At 42.4% G+C, this 21010-nt stretch overlaps 1 protein-coding gene across 1 annotated transcript in view; it reads left to right on the forward strand.

Annotated features, from left to right (window-relative positions):
• LOC132013436 (aldehyde oxidase) overlaps positions 1-21010 on the forward strand; it is an 82570-nt gene that overhangs the window by 23438 nt on the left and 38122 nt on the right. The window contains exons 7-19 of the mRNA XM_059393151.1: positions 2922-3011; positions 3646-3726; positions 4271-4415; positions 5590-5682; positions 6701-6852; positions 7050-7143; positions 8755-8864; positions 9867-10051; positions 11028-11190; positions 12858-12950; positions 16847-17016; positions 17660-17786; positions 20619-20741. Of these exons, the coding sequence (XP_059249134.1) occupies positions 2922-3011; positions 3646-3726; positions 4271-4415; positions 5590-5682; positions 6701-6852; positions 7050-7143; positions 8755-8864; positions 9867-10051; positions 11028-11190; positions 12858-12950; positions 16847-17016; positions 17660-17786; positions 20619-20741 (1626 nt within the window). The remainder of the gene's footprint in view (positions 1-2921; positions 3012-3645; positions 3727-4270; positions 4416-5589; positions 5683-6700; positions 6853-7049; positions 7144-8754; positions 8865-9866; positions 10052-11027; positions 11191-12857; positions 12951-16846; positions 17017-17659; positions 17787-20618; positions 20742-21010) is intronic.

A 21010-nucleotide genomic window follows, 5' to 3' on the forward strand; every position in this document is an offset into this window, starting at 1 on the left:
AGTGATTTAAGGATAAGTCCAGGAGTCCAGTGGAGAAATCCCATCACACCAGTGGAACAACAACAACAATAAATCCAAGGCTATATACATTGAAGAGAGTGAAAGAAACTGTTTCACTCTATCTGCATCATCCTTCCCACAACGTGGCATAGTTCAGTGCCAAGTCAGACCTTCTTGGCTCCTGATTTACCCCATGAGGGAACATTCTCACGTTCTCATGTGAGTGGGTATCTGGCTTCCCCAGCTGTGTGGACACTGCCAAAGAGGCCCACTTATTTCTCACCTCATCCAGAATACTGAGGAGTGATGCACAATCTGGGGGCAGGAAAGGGTGGGCGGAGAGAAGCCAGGGCTCTGAGAGGGCATCAGTAGAACATGGATCCAACTAACCATGAGCAACAAGAAAACACAGAAACATAATTCAGCAAGATCAAGAAAACAACACATGAACTAAATGAGAAGTTTGACAGAGAGATAGAAATAATTACAGGCAAGCAGAAATTCTGGAGCTGAAGAATACAATGAATGGAATCAAGAACAAGACAAGGATGCCCACTCTTGCCACTTCAGTTCAACATAGTACCAGAAGTCCTAGCCAAACAATTAGGCAAGAAAAAGAAATAAAAGTCATCCAAATTGGGAAGAAAGGAGTAAAATTTTCTGTGCACATGACTTTATATATAGAACCCTGAAGACTCCACCAAAAAAATTGTTAGAACTAATCAATGAATTAAGTAGAGTTGCAGGATATAAAATCAACATACAAAACGCAGTTATGTTGCTATATACTAACAAGCTATCAGAGAGATTAAGAAAACAATCCTATTTATAATAGCATCGATAACAATAAAATACTCAAGAATAAATTTAACCAAGGGAGTGAAAGATCTATACACTGAAAACTATAAGACAATGTTGAAAGAAATTGAGGAAGACAGATATAAATGGAAAGATATCCCATGTTCATGGATTGGAAGAATTAATACTGTTAAAATGTCCATACTACCAAAGCAATCTACAGAGTCGATGCAATCCCTAAGAAAATTCCATTAGCATTTTTCACAGAAATAGAAAAAAAATCCTAATATTTGCATGTAACCAAAAAAGACCCTAAATTGGCAAGGCAATTTTGAGAAAAAACAAAACTGGTTGCATCACAGATCCTGTTTTTAAACTATTTCACAAAGCTATAACAATTGAAACAATATGGCACTGGCATAAAACAGACCCACAGACCAGTGGAACAGAATTGAAATCTCAGGTATAAACTCATGCCTACACAGTCAAATAATCTTTGACAGTGAAGCCAGGAACACAATGATGAAAGGATAGTCTCTTCAATAAATGGCTTAGGGAAACCTGAATGAATTGCACCTCTACTTTATACCACTCACATATGAACTCAAAATGTATTAAAGACTTAACTGTAAGACCTGAAACCATAAAACTCCTAGAATAAAACAGGGGAAAAAACTCCTTGACATTGATCTTGGCAATGATTTTTTTTGGTATGAAACCAAAAGCACAGGCAACAAAAGGAAAAATAAGCAAGTGTTATTCTCTCAAACTGAAAGTCTTCTGCACATTGAAGGAAGCAATTAAATGCAAAAGCAGCCTACACAATGGGAGAAGATATTTGCAAACCATTAACCATAGGGAGTTAATATCCAATTATATAAGGAACTAATGCATTCAGTAGCAAAAAATAAAAGTAATTTGATTAAAAAATGGGCAAAAGATCTGAATAGAAATTTTTTTTAAAAAGACAAACAGGTACCTGAAAAGTACCCAACATCACTAGTCAGCAGGAAAATGCTAATCAAAACCACAGTGAGATACCTCACACGTTAGGATGGCTGATATCAAAACGTCAAAAGTTAAATGTTGGCAAGGATACGAAGAAAAGGGTATCCTTGTTCACTGTTCATGGGAAAGTAAATTGGTATAGGCACTGTGGAAAACAAGGTGGAATTTCCTCAAAAAGTTAAATATAGAACCACCATAGGATCCAACAATCCCACTTCTGGGTATATAACCGAAGGAAATGAAATTAGTACCTCAAAGAGATTCTGAACTCCCATATTCATTGCAGCATTATTCACTAAAAGGAAATAACCTAAGTGCCCATCAACAGATTAATGTATACACACACAATTATTATTCAGCCATGAGAAAGTGGGAAATCCTGCCATTTGCAAGAACATGGGTGAATCTAGAGGACATTACACTATGTGAAATTAGCCAGATAGAGGAAGACAATACTGTATGATCTCACATATATGCAGAAATTAAAAAAAAAAAAAATTGAACTCAGAGCAACAGAGCGCAATTGTGGTTGCCAGGGTCAGGGACTGGGAGAATGAGAGATGCTAGTTAAAGGGCACAAGCCTTCAGTTATAAGACAAGTAAGCTCTGGGAATCTAATTTGCAGCACAGTGACTATAGTTAATAAAATTGTGTTGTGCGCTTGAAATTTGCTAAGAGAGTTGACCTTAAGTATTCTCACAACACATGCACGCAAGATGGTAACTATGTGAGATGATGGGTGTGTTTATCAAGCTGATTGTGGTAATCATTTAACAAAGTATGCATATGTAAAGCAATCACATTGTGTGCTTTTTTTTTTTTAGAGATTTTATTTATGTATTTATCAGAAAGAGAGCACAAGCAGGGGGAGTGGCAGGAGAGGGAGAAGCAGGCTCCACACCGAGCAGGGATCCTGACACAGGAGTTGATTCCAGGACCTGGGGGTCATGACCTGAGCCAAAGGCAGATGCTTAACCAGCTGAGCCACCGAGGCATCCCCATATTGTGCACTTTAAAGATACAATTTTATTTGTCAGTTTTATCTCAAGAAAGTTGAAAAAATACTTAGTAGAATCAGCAATAAATTCTTGATTATTTGTTTTTTTACCCTCTAGACTTCTGGCTGCTGTCAAAGTAAAGAAAATGGGGTTTGCTGTCTGGATCAAGTAATAAATGAATTAACAGAATTTGAAGAAGGAAATAAGGTCAGTGAGTTGTAAATTTTTTGTTAAAGTTTTCTCAGGACATGAACAGAAACCCACTTACTTTTAGGAAGAATAAATGGCTGCCTAAGTTGACTCATTTGAGGGATTTCAACATGGCCCCCACCTTCATTCTCCATCTTCATCCAAAAAAAAAATCTGTCCTAAACTTCATTCTTCTTTCCAGAATTTATTCTGGTCCAAGAACAACTATCCATAGGAGAAAAAAATGTTTTGATCCCTTAATGTCTCTTAGTTTTTTAAAAACCTTTTTCAAGGACTAGCCAAGCAAAGTGAAGACATTAGGGAAATGAAAGAACTGGCAGAGGGAGAAGTGATGGAAGGGAATTTGGAGAAACACTCTTGTTCTCAGCTGCTCGTGCCTCCTCTGCTTTCCTAGACCTCAAAGAGAACACGCAGGAAGTTGAGCTTTGAGGACCATTGGCATCTGCATTGAGTTGCTAATAACTAGGTCTTTGTTAGAGCCCTTGACTTAGAACCCAGAGACTGTGGCTGGCCAGTTGGTTTTATTTCTGTCTGCTGTATGTCTTCTTCTCAGCTCATTCCACAAAGGATTTAAAGTAGTTAGAGTTGCCTGATGACAATAACTCCTGTTACTTTCTTTTCTTTTTTTAAGACAAGTACAAAACTCTTCTCAGAAAAGGAGTTTCTGCCATTGGATCCAACTCAAGAATTGATATTTCCTCCAGAACTAATGGTAAGGCAAAGTTGAGCTCATTCTAGAGGAATTCATGGTGAGATATTTAGGAAGCGTGTTTGCTGATGGATCCTCTTGGAAGCTGATTGGCAAATAACATCCATCTGCCATTCTTAACCCAAGCTCTAAAAATAGTTGATGGTTAAAAGTAGCAGATTCTATCTATAAGAATATGTCATCACAACTTCTATAAATGTAGACATGTTTTCTACTTCTAGCTTTGTTGAAGTTTATTCTTCTGTAGAATGAAGGTTTGACATAATTAAAGCATATTAAAATATTTTTAAACATTGAAATGAATTCCTTGAAGATACACAAGCAGCAAAGTTAGATATAGGAGAACAGTCTCCAGAAGGAATAAAATACTTTTATATGTTTAATCTGAACTCTGAATGCTTAGTAAAGCCTTACTTTTAGGTCACTTTTATTTTCTTTTTTAAAAAAGATCTCTTATTTCCTTTTTCTGTTTCCTACCAAAATGGGGTAGAAACAGGTGGAAATGTTTTCATGTGATGATCTCGAATCCCTCTTGCTGTTTTAACAGATAATGGCTGAGAAACAACCACAAAGGACCAGGATTTTTGTTGGTGATAGAATGACATGGATTTCTCCAATGACCCTGACAGAACTTCTAGAAGCGAAATTCAACTACCCTCAGGCCCCTGTTGTCATGGGGAACACCTCTGTAGGTATGTAGAACCCCAGGGACCTCTTCTGAGGGAAGTGAGGAATAGGACTTTGGAGGAAAGAACCTCATGTTCATGTTCTCAGGAAAAACAGTCCAAAAAAGCACTTTTAATAGTTTAGACTTGACTCTTGGGATTGCTTAAGAGACTTTCACAACTTCCATTATGTAAGTAAATTCCTATTGCCCGGAATCAGAGCAGTGCATAGAGTTACACCCAGAAGATCTGCTTCATAACAGCACAGAAGTAGCAGTTCCGGTGACAGCTGTTCTTTTCTTCCATGTGGCGACTGATCTTGGGCTCATATTTGAAGTCACTCTTTGTTTCCTCTTTTGGTGGTATCCTGATAGATATGAAATGGTTTTCTTACACTGCAGTTACAGGGTCTTTCTATTGGGTCTGTTGTGAACTCAGTTTGACTTCCTTCTTCTCTGAGGAGACTGCCAGAGTCCTCCCAAAGAGAATTTTGAGCATGCCACAAGTCTTCTCACACTAGTCAGCCAACACTTCAAGCTGACGAGTTCAAGGAGGCCTCCAAGTCCAGTGGAAGTCCATCTGGCCTGTCTCTGGGTGATTTGGCAATGAACAGACCAATGGGAAGATAATGTAACTTTTACATATTTAAAGATAATCACGTTTTTTTTTTCTATTGAGAGAGAGAGTGATAGTGTGTGAGCAGGGGAGGAGGGGCAGAGGGAGAGGGAGAGAAGAGAATCTTAACAGGCTCCATGCCCAGCGCAGAGTCCCACATGGGGCTCGATCGCACCGCCCTGAGATTGTGACCTGAGCCAAAGCCAAGAGTTAGGCACTTAACTGACCGAGGCACCCAGGTACCCAAAGATAATCACTTTTTAAAAAATGTTTTATTTCTTTTCAGCGTAACAGTATTCATTGTTTTTGCACCGCACCCAGTGCTCCATGTAATCAGTGTCCTCTCTAATACCCACCACCTGGTTCCCCCAACCTCCCACCCCCGGCCCCTTCAAAACCCTCAGATTGTTTTTCAGAGTCCATAGTCTCTCATGGTTCACCTCCCCTTCCAATTTCCCTCAACTCCCTTCTCCTCTCCATCTCCCCTTGTCCTCCATGCTATTTGTTATGCTCCACAAGTAAGTGAAACCATATGATAATCACTTTTAATCACAATTTCAAAATTTGTTTTTTTCTAATCCTTCAGGGCCTGAAATGAAATTTAAGGGTGTCTTTCACCCAGTTATAATTTCTCCCGATAGAATTGAAGAACTAAATTTTGCAACCTGTTCACATAATGGTGAGTTCTTATGGTCCCTCTTTTCTTAGTTTGCATTTGGTAATCGATTTTTGTCCTTTATCCAGTGGACAAGCAGAAAAAGAATTATTCCTAATTATAATATACAGAGATTCTCTCCTTATAACAATGATAACATTCTGGAGGAGACCCAGGAAAGAATTCTCTATAGTTAAAAGAAATGCTAATTGTCTGCAGAGTCTACTGAAAAACTTCCTTCTGCCATATCAGAGACATGTAACTATTCAATGAAGAATGTTGTGCTTAGTGCTGGATAGAAGAAAAATATGAGTAGAACCCAGTCTCTGCTTTCCAGAAGCACAGTAGGAAGGAGAGTAAGTTTATGTATTGAGCAGCTTACAGCCTGGCTCATCTGATCCCGCAAAGGAAATTGACTTAATGACAATGATGAGAGGTAATGTAAATGTGGGTTTGGAGCCTAGCCCTGGAATCTAATTCTTGACCATTTCGCCTATTAGCTCTGAGAACGTAGTCAAGTTCTGAATCTCAGTTTCTTCATCAGTGAAATGAGGTTATTCTCTTAAAAATTTCTTAGGAGTCAAGGAGACTCTATGAAGCATTTAGTGTAGTAGAAACATTTAGCCTACATCACCTTCATCACTACTACCACCTCTACCTTTGCCACCACCATCACCACCATTAGCACTCCCACTGCCACCATCACCACTACACCTTCCTCACCACCTCCATCATCACCCCCACCATCACCTCCATTAACACGCAGGCTCCATCACAACCATTAGCTCTACCACCACCACCACTACTTCCACCTCCGTCACCATCACCACCCCCATCACCTCCATTACCATCTCCATCACCTCCACCACCACCACCATCTCCCTGCTCTCCACCATCACCTCCTTCACCACCACCACCACTACCATCAATAAGCAGGGCAGCAAGTATTGGGGAAAAGATCCCCTGTCTGCAACTTTGGTTGAATGACATTTCCAGGTCAGCAGTGATGACATCGCATTATTTATAAATGATTTCATTTCAGAGCTGACCTTAGGTGCTGGCCTCAGCCTGACTCAGGTGAAGTACATCTTGGGTGAAGTAATCCAGAACCTCCCAGAGGAGAAGACACGGATGTACCAAGCTCTCTTGAAGCATTTGCGAACTCTGGCTGGATCTCAGATCAGGAACATGGCCGTATGTATTTGATGATGGTAAACTCTGGCATACAGGTCTTGGGTGACTGTCTCTGACAAATCATGACACTTTTTGTTCATTTAAACAGACAAAATATAGTAATTCTCCAAAACCTTGCTTACTCCTTACTTTATCACCTGTGTTTTTATAATTCTGTAACAGGTATTGAAAATAATTCCATTATTTTTTTTTTAAAGTCTTTAGGGGGCCATATCGTGAGCAGGCACCTAGATTCAGATCTGAATCCCCTCCTGGGCGTGGGCAACTGTACCCTCAACTTGCTATCAAAAAGTAAGTGACAGCTCCTTCTTGGAAATTATTAATCCTGCTCCTCTTATCCGCTTTTCTTTCTGGGGAGGCAGGAGGTCCAGAATATTACTATTCTTTGTAATATTAATAATTCTCCCCACCTTTCTGAATGCTGGAAATTTGGCCGGTCTATTCCTAATCCCCTACACTTCCGCTGTCCTCATCACTTTCTTTCTTTCTTTCTTTTTTTTTTTTTTAAGATTTTTTCTTTATTTATCTGACAGAGATCACAAGTAGGCAGAGAGGCAGGCAGAGAGAGAGGAGGAAGCAGGCTCCCTGCAGAGCAGAGAGTCCGATGTGGGGCTCGATCCCAGGACCCTGGGATCACGACCTGAGCCGAAGGCAGAGGCTCAACCCACTGAGCCACCCAGGCGCCCCCTCATCACTTTCTTTTTGAGGCCGTGTGCTAGGTCTTTTCCTGTACTGGTCACCCGACATTGACCATGCTTGTGTTGGTTAATGTCCCACTGTGACCTGAGTAGTAGAGAGAACTATAGTGGCTGAGAATTACTGAGCCCCTTTGTCGAAGACTTTCTCTAAGTGTTACAGGGGGGTTATGGCACCCCTGTCATCTTGTGTGCTTGAACTTCGTTGCTCATTGATGGAAGCCTAAAGACCTTTTTTTGTTGAAAATGGTGGGACTCCATTCTATTCTATGTGAGTTTTGTTTTTGAAACAAAGTCCAGGGCTTTTAGTAGATTTCTCTTATTTCAACTTGGTTAATAGTTATTGCTAATTGGTCCCTTAGAAGTCTGTTTTTATTTTCATTTTAAAAATGGACTAGCTTTCTATTACCTGCATTATTACCTACAATAACTACAAAATTATCTTAAGGTACCTACGATCTTAAAAATACCTACAAAATACCTTCAAAATTACCTTATAAAATACCTCCAAAACTATCTTGAGGAGGAAGGTTAGTATTCAGAGTTGTATGTTTAAGTAACATCCCTTTAAAACAATCATATGATGAGAAACACATCTTGTGATGTGAGTGTAAATATCAAAAGCTTCTTAGCTTCCATCCGAAAGTCCTATTACATATAGCTTTAAGTGGTTCCTCTCCCAGTGTATAGATTGAAGAACAGAAATTCCCTGGGTGCTGGAAAAAAGAGATTAAAAAAAATAAGGCAGCACCTCACTAGTATATATTCATTAAAAGCAATTTATTTATTCGCTCCTGAATCTTACAGTTTCCTGGTTATAAACAATACGTGTTTGTTGAGTGACTTGATCAGAATACCAAGAGGGGTATTAATATCTACATTCTGCTTACAAAACTCAAAATGAATTTTGCTGTCTGGGAAGAGGACTGCTCATGTCCTGTTCTGTGTGGCCTCTGGGCCACTTTGCTAGATATTTTCATTTATAAGCAAGCAAACAAGCAAACAAAAACAACAACAACAAAACAGGTGGGACCTAGTCTGGAAGAAACACCACAAGGTGCCTTTGTAGGGAAAAGATTTGCCAAGCATAGAAAGAACACTTCCTTTCCCAAACAGCCAGTTTCATCAGATTATTTGGTAGAACTATTTCCAAAGTTTTATTGTTTAACAGAACAGATTCCAGGGAAAGTGTCATTTCTTTCCACAGAAGGAAAACGACAGGTTCCTTTAAACGAGGACTTTCTCAGAAGGTGCCCCAGTGCAGATCTGAAGCCTGAAGAGATCCTGATCTCAGTGAACATACCCCACTCAAGGAAGGTGAGAACCTTCTTTCAGTCTCCTGCTTTTACCATGAGTCTGCAGCTTGTTAATTCCAACATAGGTGAGTTAAGAAAAGGTGTTGACTACTTACAGGGGAGATTACAGTACTCGTGAGTAGTCACCTTTTACTTGTGTTATATACCCTCCCATCATTCCCAGAATCAGGAGACCTTTGTCTCCTGAGACCCTGTCTCTATCATTCTCTCTCTGTCTTTCTTCACCTAACCCAAACTCTAAAGTTACTCCCTATAAATCTTTATCAGTTCTTTGACCCATAAGGCTTTTCCCTAAAGAAGACTTGAAAATACGCTCTACCTATATCTTGGGGTTTAAAAGAGGCTGAAAAAGAAAATACATTGCCAACAGAACTTAGCAGAAAGAGGGACTTTGGACTCTAAGTGAATTCAGACTCAAGACTGAATCCTGGTTTCAGGACCTGTGACCTGAACTTACCACCGAATCAGGCTGAGGCTTAGATCTGTCATCTGTAAAATGGGAATAATCACGCTTGCCTTGAAGGGCGTCCTAGTTTGCTAGGGCTGCCATCATAAGGAACCACAGGCTGAGTGGCTTAATCAATAGAACTTTATTTTCTCACAATTCTGAAGGCTAGAATCCTGATATCAAGATGTCAGCAAGATTGGTTTCTTCAAAGGCTTCTCTCCTTGGCTCATAGATGACCATCTTCTCCCTGTGGCTTCCCATGGTTTTCCCTCTGTTTATGTCCAAATTAACTCTTATGAGGACACCACCATGTTAGCTGAGAGCCCACGCTAATTAACTCATTTTACTCTGAATACCTCTTTAAAGACCGTATCTCCAAATACTGTCATATTCGGAAGTCCTGGGGGGTTAGGACTTTAATATATTAGTTTTGGGGACACAGCGTGGCCCACAACGGAGTGTGACAAGGGCCTGCGAGGTGGTGCACATAAACTGTTTAGTGCATTGTTATCACTCAGGGTAGTTCTACATGTGCTGCTTACCTTTTGCCTTCAGTGGGAATTTGTGTCAGGCTTCCGACAAGCCCAGCGGCAACAGAATGCGCTCGCCATAGTCAATTCCGGAATGAGAGTCCTTTTTGGAGAAGGAGATGGCATCATCCGAGAGTTATGCATCTTGTATGGAGGTGTTGGTCCAACCACTGTCTGTGCAAAGAATTCCTGCCAGAAACTCCTCGGAAGGTATGGCATCCTGTCCTTATATTCCAGGTCTTTGCGTGGTGACACGTGGTTATGAGAAGAAAAAGGCTTGTGACTTTCCTATTTAATGGCAGGGAATTCCAGTAAGATTTCATGATTATTTCAGGTGTTTTTGATTATAGTGACTTCTGAAGTGGGCATCATGTAGTCTGTGTGCGTGTGTGCATGTGTGGGGGTGTGGGGGTGTGAGAGACAGACAGACAGACGGGGGCAGGGAGAGAGAGAAGGAAAGAAAGAGAGAACCCATCTCCCAGGACTAAGACCAGTAAGCAAAATAAGAAAATACTCGTTTTCTACCATGAGAGAATAATTCATCATGATAAAAAATATAGACTTTTTAGAGTTTGTTTTATAACAAATGGCTAAAGTCATTTGCTTGCGTGACTTTTGTTTCTCTAGATAATATTGATAGCTGATATTTCTGGAGCATTTGTTAGGTTATCAGTGACCATTTCAAAGTAGAATGGTTACCAATAAAGAAGAATGGTTAAAAGTATGAACTCAGTCAACCCCAATGAACTCTGTGATCTCAGTCAGCTTATTGAGCCTCAGTGTCTTTCCTTATCCGTCAAAAGGCGGTAAAGATCCCTACCTCAGAGGATTAAATGAGTGACTACAAACAAGGTGCTTACAACAGGACCAGGCATGCAGTGAACATTCTAGTGATATAGGGGTCGGTTACTGCTGAACTAAGGACTTACCACAAGTTGTCATTTCTTCCTCATGACCATTCCAGGAGGTGAGTTCTACTCTCATTCTCCTTTTACTGATGAGGAAGGGGTGGGCCTGGGCCAGACACCTTGAGAGTGAAGGACTGTGATTTGAACGTGGGTTGGCCAGCTGTGGAGCTTGTCCTCTCATTCCCTGCATCCCACCGTCATTATTTGTCTCACACACGAGCTGAGCCTGTGAGGTAATGAGTGTTGTCAGCTAGGTGTCTTCTCTTTGGTTCCCATAGGCCCTGGAATGAAGAGATGTTGGATGCGGCTTGCAGGCTGGTTCTCGACGAAGTTACCCTTCCAGGCTCAGCTCCGGGCGGGAGGGTGGAGTTCAAGAGGACCCTCATCATCAGCTTCCTCTTCAAGTTCTACCTGGAAGTGTCGCAGTTTCTGAAGAGGATGGTAAATGGAACTGACCCCGTGTTAGCTTTCCCAGCACTGAGGGCTGCTGTGATACCCAAAGGAGAGGCAACAACCCTATGGGGAACAGCTATGGTATAGGGGACACAACCCAAATTAAAACACTTGGCCTTGCTGGGCATCCTCCGGGCTGGCCGTTCATGGCTGGTGCATTTGAAGAAGATTTGCAAGGAGAGCAGAGTTGGGCAGGACTGTGTTTAACACTACTCGGCCTTCGTGTTTCTGACTGTTGTTGGTCTAGGAGGTGTGCAGAAAGCTCATTCATGATTCAAATATATTTTCCCCTCAGCAGAGCATCTCTCCCACTAGTTAAGGGTCACCTTCATGCATTCGACTCTCTTTTCTGGATTCAGCTTCATTTCTCTCACCTATAAGACGATGATAGCGGCCACTCCACAAGGTTATGGTGAAATGGGTCCTCACAGGAAAAGGGCTCAGTGGGTCCCTAGTGCTTCTGAGGAGCATGGGAAGACTGCCTTGTAGTCGTCTTGGTGATAGTTGTATCACCCAGGCATTCTTTTGCCTGGTCTCCCTTGTGCCGAACAGTTACAAGGTTGTCGATTCGGGAGGACACAACTAAAGGATTTCTCTGAATAAATTTTCTAGACCCAAAAGGAACTTGAAGCATACTGGCCGCATTAATCCCATGCTACAACCAGCTGATCAAACTAGACTAGAAGCCAAGAACATTCTTCATGTGTTGTAGAACTTAGTATGATCACTTTAATAAGAGTCACAAAATTTTCTCTTAATACTGCTTCTGAGAGTATTTTTTCATTTTAGAAGGAGTCAACTAAGAACCAGAGGGTTATATCCAGTTTCTGAGAACGGAAGACTGACAATGTCCAAGTGAGACACTCACCAGGCAAACAAAAGAGGAAAAATATAGCCAATTGTAGACTCTTCCAGTTAATAGCGAACAAATACAATTTCTTGGGTGAATCAAGTGATATCCCTTAAAGCATCTACCTTGAAGTCTCATGCCTTCCATTCAACCTCCTCTAACAATATTGCTCTATTATTAAAAATAGTGGCCTTTGTTGGCTTTAATTTTACATTAAAAAAATTTTAATTGCAAAAAACTGACCATCAGGTGTACTGTTTAAAGTCTCGTATAAGGACACAGTGATCTGTTCCTCTCAGTTCTCAGAGGTGTCCCTCCTAGGGCTCCTTGCTCCTGTGGAGCTGCGGCAGGCAGAGAGCCGTCTGCAGTTTCCTTCCTCTCCCGCTGGAGAGGTGGTGCAACACAGAGCTGACGTTCCTTCGCTTTGGCTCTCCCCTTTTCCCAGCTTGAGTATTCCCTTCCTTTCCATTTTATTTACTTAGCTCCTGTCTTCCCGTTTTATTAGTTTGTAAGTCCTCAGATCATTTAGGCAAGCGTGTGAGAGGATCCTAAGAAACCTAAAGACGTTGGAGGTCAGTCATCTGTATTCAGTTGGCGCTTCATGATGTGTAGTAGTATGTATGGGCCTTCCAGAACATGTGTCCTGGCGGTCAGGGAGCTGCAGCTACCCCCAGGGTTCTGCGCAGAGCAAGCACTTGCTGAAGGGTAGACTTCCCAGTTGAGCTGCTTGTCAAGAACCATGGTAACCTCCCTTCCAAGACTGTTCCAGCCTATTTTAAATCTCTGCTATGGTTCTGCCCTTCAGGACCCTGTTCACTGTCCTAGCCTTGCGGACAAGGATGCAAGTGCCTTAGAAGACCTTCATTCCAGACATCACTCCAGTACCTTAAAGTACCAGGTGGGTAGCTTTTTTTTTTTTTTTTTTTTTTTTTTTTTTTTTTTTTAATATCAAAGGCCTGGCCTGTAATTCCTTCACCTGGACACCCCACTCTCCTCATAATGATTCTCAAGCTTTCTAAGCTCTAGCTCCCCTTCTGGTAAACTCGGGCTTCTCCAGTGTTAATTACAATTTCAAATTCAGTGACAAATTTTGACAAAAGATAGAACTAGCCATGGCCGTTTTCTAAAAAATGCCTGTTTTGGTCTTGAAGTTTGTGTGTTTTGCTCTGTGTCCTTGAACCACTGACAGGCATGAGCTGTGGCTAGCTTGCCACACACTTTCTGCCTTTGGCGTTGTGGAAGCCAGAGCACAACCAAAGTCAAATTCTGTGTCAAGGCTGGTGGCTGCCTTGATTTTGTTTATAGAAGAACAGAAAACACAGCCCTTGTTGGTGAAAATGCAGTCATGGTTGTTTTTGGTTGTTGTTGTTTTTTACAAAATTACTGATTTACTTTGTTTTTGAATAAGCAATTCTATACACAACAGATACATTGTTGAACATGACATCTGAGACTAATGATATACTACATGTTGGCTAATTGAAATTAAATTTAAAGAAATGTTTGCTCCCCCAGTCTCTATTCTTCAGGAATCTTTTCTGTGAGTTACATTTAGAGTTGAATCAAACTAAATTCTAAGAGCTATTCAAGCTCCCCTAATGCAAGCTGACTGTTAGAACAGAATTCCTCACAACTTTCAAATGGAGTTTTCCACCACAACATCATAGAAATACTGTCCAAAGTCGCCCAGTTGGTAAACTGGGTAAGATTGGATGTGGTTTTCCTTGAAATTATTATCAAGAAGCTTTACCTTAAGAGTTTCATTAAGTCAAGAACATGACGAGGCTTTTGAAAGCATCCGTTCATTGACTCTAGTGTTGGATCTAGCTGTAGAGGCCGACAGAACGTCATAGGAATGTGCCGTTGCTCCCTCTCTCTGAAGTTTTAGGTTCAGGAGGGTCAAAAAATTCAAGGACACCAAAACCCATTGAAAGCGATGATATTGAAAGTTTTAAAAAGCTGTCATCTTTCCTAATATTCTGCAAAATATGGAAGCTGCAACCTTCAGCTTATAAATACCATAATGTTACCTTGACAGTGGAATAAACCTCAGAAAGGAACAACAGCACATTAACGGGCATTCAAACCAGCCAAAGAGAAGTGACAGTCCTCACACAGCGGATGGTCAAGGGACCTTGTTATTACAGATTGCAAGGCCAAGTTTTGGAAGGAGTTCATCTCCTACACAGATGAGTTTTCTTTTTGTTTTCCTGTGTTTTTTTTTTTATACACACAGATATTTGCCTTGCTCGAGCATCTCTAGCACTGGTGACAAACATCTTTCCCCAAATCAGTTCATTTGCGCTTCAGGAGATCACCAGTTTGAAGAGACAAATTCGTTCCTCGGTGGTTCCTTCAGCCACATAACCAGCAGAAATAATGAGTCGGGTACAGCCTCTTTCACTGGTAGACTCACCCCAACGAACTACCAAAAAAATAAAAAATAAAAAAGAGTGTCGTATCTTCAGCTAAAACAATCGACTGCATTTTTTATTATAGACTAGAAAAAAGATGTATTTTAGGATTTCTCTTCAGTCTTTTTGCCGGCTCACACAGCCGGGTTTCAAAAGGTTTTGTTGTTGTTGTTTCCCCCAGTGCTATCATGTGTTTCATTATTGACAAGAAAAAGTATTATGTCATAGAAAATAGAAAACTCCCAGAGCCCCACAGGTACTTGAGGATATGCTTCCTTAATATTTAAGCTTACGAATTACCTGGAATTTTGCTCTTCATAATGGAAAAAAATCTGTTAGGATTTTTTAAAAGTGGGTGATTTCTCACTCAAATGTTCAGGTTGCAAGCACCCCCCCCCAAATCCTAGTACAGCAGGTTGGGGTATTTACAGAGCGAGTTGACCCTTATGATCTAGAACACAAAAAACCATACTTGAGGGAGAGCCCTCAGAACATTTATTTTTCTCTTGATCACCTTCTCAGCTTCTCAAAAGAGAGAGACCAATGGTCTGACGAGAGCACTTGGTCCTGAGGACAGAGCAATGAGCCGTGACTCTGGGGCTGGTGTGTGGGAGCTGCCTCAGACCCCCTTCCATGCCTGAACGCCCACATGTAAAATTTCCTCTCAGTTTCCCTCTTTGTCTACATTCATGGCCTAATGTCTATCTTTATTTAATGGTGCCTGGGTCAAGTCCTAAATTGTCTTTCTTCATAATCTTCTGCTTTCTAGTTGTGCATTATGTTCTAGTAACTACAAAATTGAAGTTTACATTTAAATGAAACAAATACGGACACGAAAACAAAACAAAAAAAAAATGCCTATCGGTAAGTGTACATTTTACTGTAAAACAGTAAATTTTGTGCGAGCCAGAAGTAAGTTCATAGCATCCCACACATGTGTCGTGTGCCAAGTCAATTTTAGAAATCACTCTACTTTCTGCATGTAATTGTCAGTCAACATTTGGCTGACATTTTACTGTCTTTGATATTATGAAGAGAGTAAGTTTTTATTTTTTCCATATAACCAATCGAAATGTCGAACATGTTTTCAGATCACACGTGCTCCTCTCCTTTACCCTCTTGTTATTCGAGGCCTGTCCCTTGCCTGGACAGCCTCTGATCTATCTCAGGCCAAAGCTGTATTTTTTGGGTCCCTCAAGTAGGTTGACAGTGAACCAGGACCATACTTCGTGAGTCCCACGAACAGCAGAGAGCATCGGACAAGTGTCCATTTCAGTATCTTTGTCCTGGAATTTCCGCCACACACCCCCCCCATCACCAGACCCCCCAGCAGCCGTAGCCTGCATGTGGGGCTCGGAGCTTGGTCTCTGTCCTGTCCCTTAACCCCTCTCTCTTCATACGTCCAGTTCTCCTTCTCCCAGTGACCAACCAACCAGGAAAGCTAACAACTCCCTCCTACTTGAAATACTGGGGAACACATCATGTTTCTTTTCTTTTTTTTTTTTTTTTAATTTATTTATTTGACAGAGAGAGATCACAAGTAGGCAGAGAGGCAGGCAGAGAGAGGGGGAAGCAGGCTCCCTGCCGAGCAGAGAGCCCAATGCGGGGCTCGATCCCAGGACCCTGAGATCATGACCTGAGTCGAAGGCAGCGGCTCAACCCACTGAGCCACCCAGGCGCCCCAAGACATCATGTTTCTTAATGTCTGTTTGGTTCATGAAACATATTTAAGGTACTTATAGAACCAGTACCAAGACATTTTATTCCATGGGTCTCCAAGAAAGAGTAACATTAGTAAATCATTCTTCAAAGTGCAGGTCCCTTTGTCTTCATTCTTTATCAAGATTGTCTAAGTTACAAATTTTAACAATTATTTCTTAACTTTCTCATTTGGAATAGGAAAAGAAGGGCTCTTCTTGTGGACAGCATGCCCTCAGTATTTTATGAAACATAGTCAAAATACCATCCTGCCCTTCTGAAAAACATTATGTATGCCATCGCTTAGATACAACAGTAAAATAATTTTGGTAATAAAATTGAAAGAAATATGGGAGCATTAATAAGATGATATAATTTTACATTTTAAAGAAAGAAATATTCATTTACTCACATAAATGGAAGTTGCATTAGAGATACTTGTGTTCTATATTCAGAAAAAGTAGGGAAAAAATTAGAACAATTTCATGACCATGCATCCCAGTTTTGCCTACTGTATTACTGAAACAGGCTTCTTGTCCTCATGTTATTATTAACAAAGACAACCTTCAGCGTCAAAATTGTTCTGGTTTGGATGCAAATTATATAGCTACCCTCTTATGGGAGATGTGTATAATATTATAAAAATGATTAAAAAATGATATGTTGGTTTTTGATTAAACAGAGTGTAGACTCCAAGCAACTTCCTCAAGACCCAATTGGCCATCCCATCATGCACCTGTCTGGTATTAAGCATGCCACGGGTGAAGCCATCTACTGTGATGACATGCCTACCGTGGACCAGGAGCTTTTCTTGTCTTTTGTAACAAGTTCAAGAGCTCATGCTAAGATTGTGTAAGTGATAAAGTCCTAATTAGACATTATGATTGCCTTTTCATCTAAGTCACTTAAGTGGTAAGTAATGGTACAGAGAAGATAGGCTATTTATTGGCAATATTCAATGTGATTGGGAGGGAAATTAGATCAAAATGTAGGACTTAATACAATTTGTCCCTCCATGTACTGTTGCCCCTTCTACAACATAGGTTTGAACTGTGCGGGTCCACTTATATGTGGGTTTTTTTTTAAAAATGCTAATACTATGAAAACATTTTCTTTTCTCTAGCTTACTTTATTGTAAAAATATGGTATATAATACATATAAAGAGCAAATATGGGTTCTTTCACTGTTGATGTTATTAATGAGGCTTCTGGTCAACAGTAGACTATTAGTAGTTAAGTTTTGGAGGAATAAAGTTTATATGGAGATTTTTCAGCTGTGTAGGGGATCAGTAACCCCAGCCCCTGCATTGAACTTGAATTCATTCAAGTTCAAGTAATAGCTTCATTGTCTGGCGAATTTGTTCCCAGTCGTCTGAGAACTATTAGAGCTAGATGTACCTTACCACTCAGACGTCTTCTTCTCCAGTTAAGCTTGTTCATCTTGGTCTTCGGGCTGGGGCTTCTCTGAGGACCTGCTCTGTGTCCTCTGATCTAGGTCTATCGATCTGTCAGAAGCTCTCAGCCTGCCTGGCGTGGTGGACATTGTGACTGAAGAACATCTTCGTGGTGTAAACTCCTTCTCCATTTTCACCAATCCGGAGGAACTTCTGAGGACAGAGGAGGTATGGCATTTTTGTTTTCTGTTTCAAAAATAATTTCCTCGGTTAATGTTCTTAAAGATGGCATCACATTTGGCACATCATAAAGGATTCCAGTAATTCCTTAAAACGCCATTATTCTAATGGTGAATGAATTCAAATATACTCATTTTCCACATAAGAAGTTGACTAGTTCTATAAAAGATACTTGGTGTTTTCCTATTTTCTAGTCATAATCTTACTACTAGAAGGGGAGGAGCAGAGGGAGAGAGAAAAGAGAGGAGTCCTAGGCAGACTCCACACCCAGCATGGAGCTGGTTGTGGGACTAGACCTCAAGACCCTGAACTCATGACCTGAGCCAAAATCAAGAGTCAGACACTTAACTGACTGGGCCACCCAAGTGCCCCTTTTCTTAGCTTTTAATATGAGAATTCTGTCCCCCTCTCTGACCTCAGTCCAACTCAGTCATGTATACAGCTCTGTGTTCCACCAGGGTCTTTAAGTGAGCACCTAATGTGGCTGGCCACATAGCCGAGTAAGACCCAAGTGGTCCTTACCCTCACAGAGCGTAAAGTCCAGAGGAGAAGGTGAAGTGGACCTTTAATGCACTTCTGACTTCGTATTAAGCTTACTTACTTGCTACTTTGTACCCTAGTAAAAGCCACTGAGTGAGACCCTGAGTCTGAGTCATTGGCGTGCTCCGCGCACTGCTTCCCACGCAGCAGGTGGAGGAACATGACAGCGGCTGTTGCCACTTAACGGTTTCAGACGATTCAGACTGATCTGCCTGTTGCATCTTAAGTTTTCAGAAAATGCAACACGAGCGGCTTTCGGCAGGTTTTCTGTCTAAGGCGGACTTCTGAGTTCAGTGTCGACCCCAAAGCGCTTCCTCCTTCCAGAGTCCTGACTTTCAGTTCTCGCTGGCTGGTTTAGTGGCTACGAATGAAAGCTTGATGACCCGAGTGTTAAGCGGAGGTTGCAACTGTCCCAAGGCAGGGCTGTGCGGGGCTGACAGAAGACAGTGAGGATCGTGGCCTTTGCCGACTGTTAAGTAAACAAGCAAAGCCCTTTGGAGCTGCAGGATAGTCCTTCTTCTGGGAGGGGTGCGGACGTTGATGTCCAGCATCTCAGGGGGCACGTGGGTGTGCCGGGTCACGGGGCAAACCCAGGCACCCGGGCAGAGCAGAGAGGGGAGCCATCATGAGCACCTTTGTTACTTTAATCCCTTTTGTAAGTTACCCCTTTAAAACGGTCTTTTCACTGTAGAACTTCTAAGCATGTATAAAAACAGAGAATAGTGCAATGAATCCCCATCGACCGTGGCGCCAACAGTTGCCAGTGCTTCACCATCCGCCATATAACTGCCCGCTGTCCCCGCCGTCCGTACCCGGCAGACACACTTCTAGGTGTGGCTGTGGGGTGTGTGCACGTACGCCTGCTAGATCTTTTTTATTACCATTTTTTTTTTTTTCTGGTGACAACACAACTATGTGCTTGTTGTAGAAAAGACTTAATAGTTTAAAGTCAATTTTTAAATGAGTGATTACCTTTGAATTGTGATCACGGTATAAGGTGAGAGAGAACGGAGCAGTCACGGTGACTTCTTCCAGTCTTATTTTACCTTCCTGGAGCCTTAGTTTTATCCCCATCAACTTTCTGCTCTGATCCCTGTGTGTTTCCCTTGGACCACCTGCTCCACCTGCAGGCAAAACCATGGTGGGGACGCTCTGTGCTTGCCTGTGTCTTGGCTAGTACAGGTTCAATCTCTGCATGAAAAGTCTGTGCTCCACCAGTGTTTGGGACACACATTTGCTCACTAGCAAGCTGTGCTTTCATTTCCTTCCTCTGTCGTCTCTGATGAGATGGGCTATGACCTTCTGGTCCTCCCTTTCTAGAAGCTTCCTCTCAGAACGGCCCTGATTATGGTGGCAGGCACAGGTCGAGCCATGTGACTGGCTCTCCTCGAGCCCTCCAGAGCCCCAGTGCGCTGACCTGGAGTTTTTATGTGACAGTCACTCCCGTCCTTCCTCAGCCACTTCTGCCAGTGGTGCCACACAAAGACCCGAACTCCCCTAGTCCCTGGGTGTTGGTTCCTCTACACACAGGGCAAAAAGAAACCACTGAAAGAGGCAGAGCCCTCCAGATTGGTAGGTAGTGGTTTTAATACGAGAGGGAACTTCTGGGGCACCTGGGTGGCTCAGTCGTTAAGCGTCTGTCTTTGGCTTAGGTCATGATCACAGGGTCCTGGGGTTGAGCTCCGCATCAGGCTCCCTGCTTAGCAGGAAGCCTGCTTCTCCCTCTCCCACTCCCCCTGCTTGGGTTCCCTCTTTTGCTGTGTCTCTCTTTCGGTAAAATAAATAAATAAAATCTTTTTTAAAAAAAAAGAAAGAAAGGGAACTTTGGAGTCTTATCTTGGGCAGCCACGAGACTGAGAGACATCTGCACCCATCTGCCAGAATCTTAAAAGTGCACACGTGTACGGGCCTTAACTGGGTTCAGTCCTGTGTGCCATCCAGATGGTCTACACCACACCTTACTCTCTCAGGCCCCAGTTCCTACTGGGGAAACCGTACATTCTAAAGACAGGGAAGGAGTGAGGAGCCTCCATTTGCCTGGGTCAAGCTCAAGGGTCCACCGGGATCTGGTCCCGTCAGTGACCTCCTCCAGCAGTGGGGTCGCCAGCCCAACTCTACGAAGGCGCTTTCTCACCAGAGCCCTTGCTAACAGCCGCGCTGCACGTGTGAAGGGGTTAGTTACTATGTGTCTAGCTCTGTGCTGGGGTTCAAGGAAAGGGAGTGAAAGGAGAGGGCCTGGGACCTGCGCTCCCTGGGGACAGAAGTCTCTCTGTGTCACAGGTGTCCTGTGTGGGCCAGCTTGTCTGTGCTGTGATCGCGGAGTCCGAGGTTCAGGCAAAGCGAGCAGCCAAGCGAGTGAAGGTTGTCTACGAAGATTTGCAGCCACTGATCCTGACAATCGAGGTAACGAGCACCGATGGATCCGTTAAAATGCTTTTGGTTACAGTGACAGGAAAGAAACTCGGACCCCAAGTGGTGTCCCACACAGAGGGGCTTTGTTGGTCCTAGACTGGGCGTCAGCAAAGAACCTGGTTCTGTGCCTCTCCTCTCCTCTCTGCCGCCCACAGCCCAGGCCCTTAGCCCCTCCCCTGGAGTCACAGGATGGCTGCAGGGGTTTCCCCGTCTGTGTCCAGGCGGGGGGGGGGGGGGGGGGGGGGGGGGGGGGGGGGGGG

Source organism: Mustela nigripes, chromosome 3 (genome assembly GCF_022355385.1).
Source record: "Mustela nigripes isolate SB6536 chromosome 3, MUSNIG.SB6536, whole genome shotgun sequence".
Lineage (NCBI taxonomy): Eukaryota > Metazoa > Chordata > Mammalia > Carnivora > Mustelidae > Mustela > Mustela nigripes.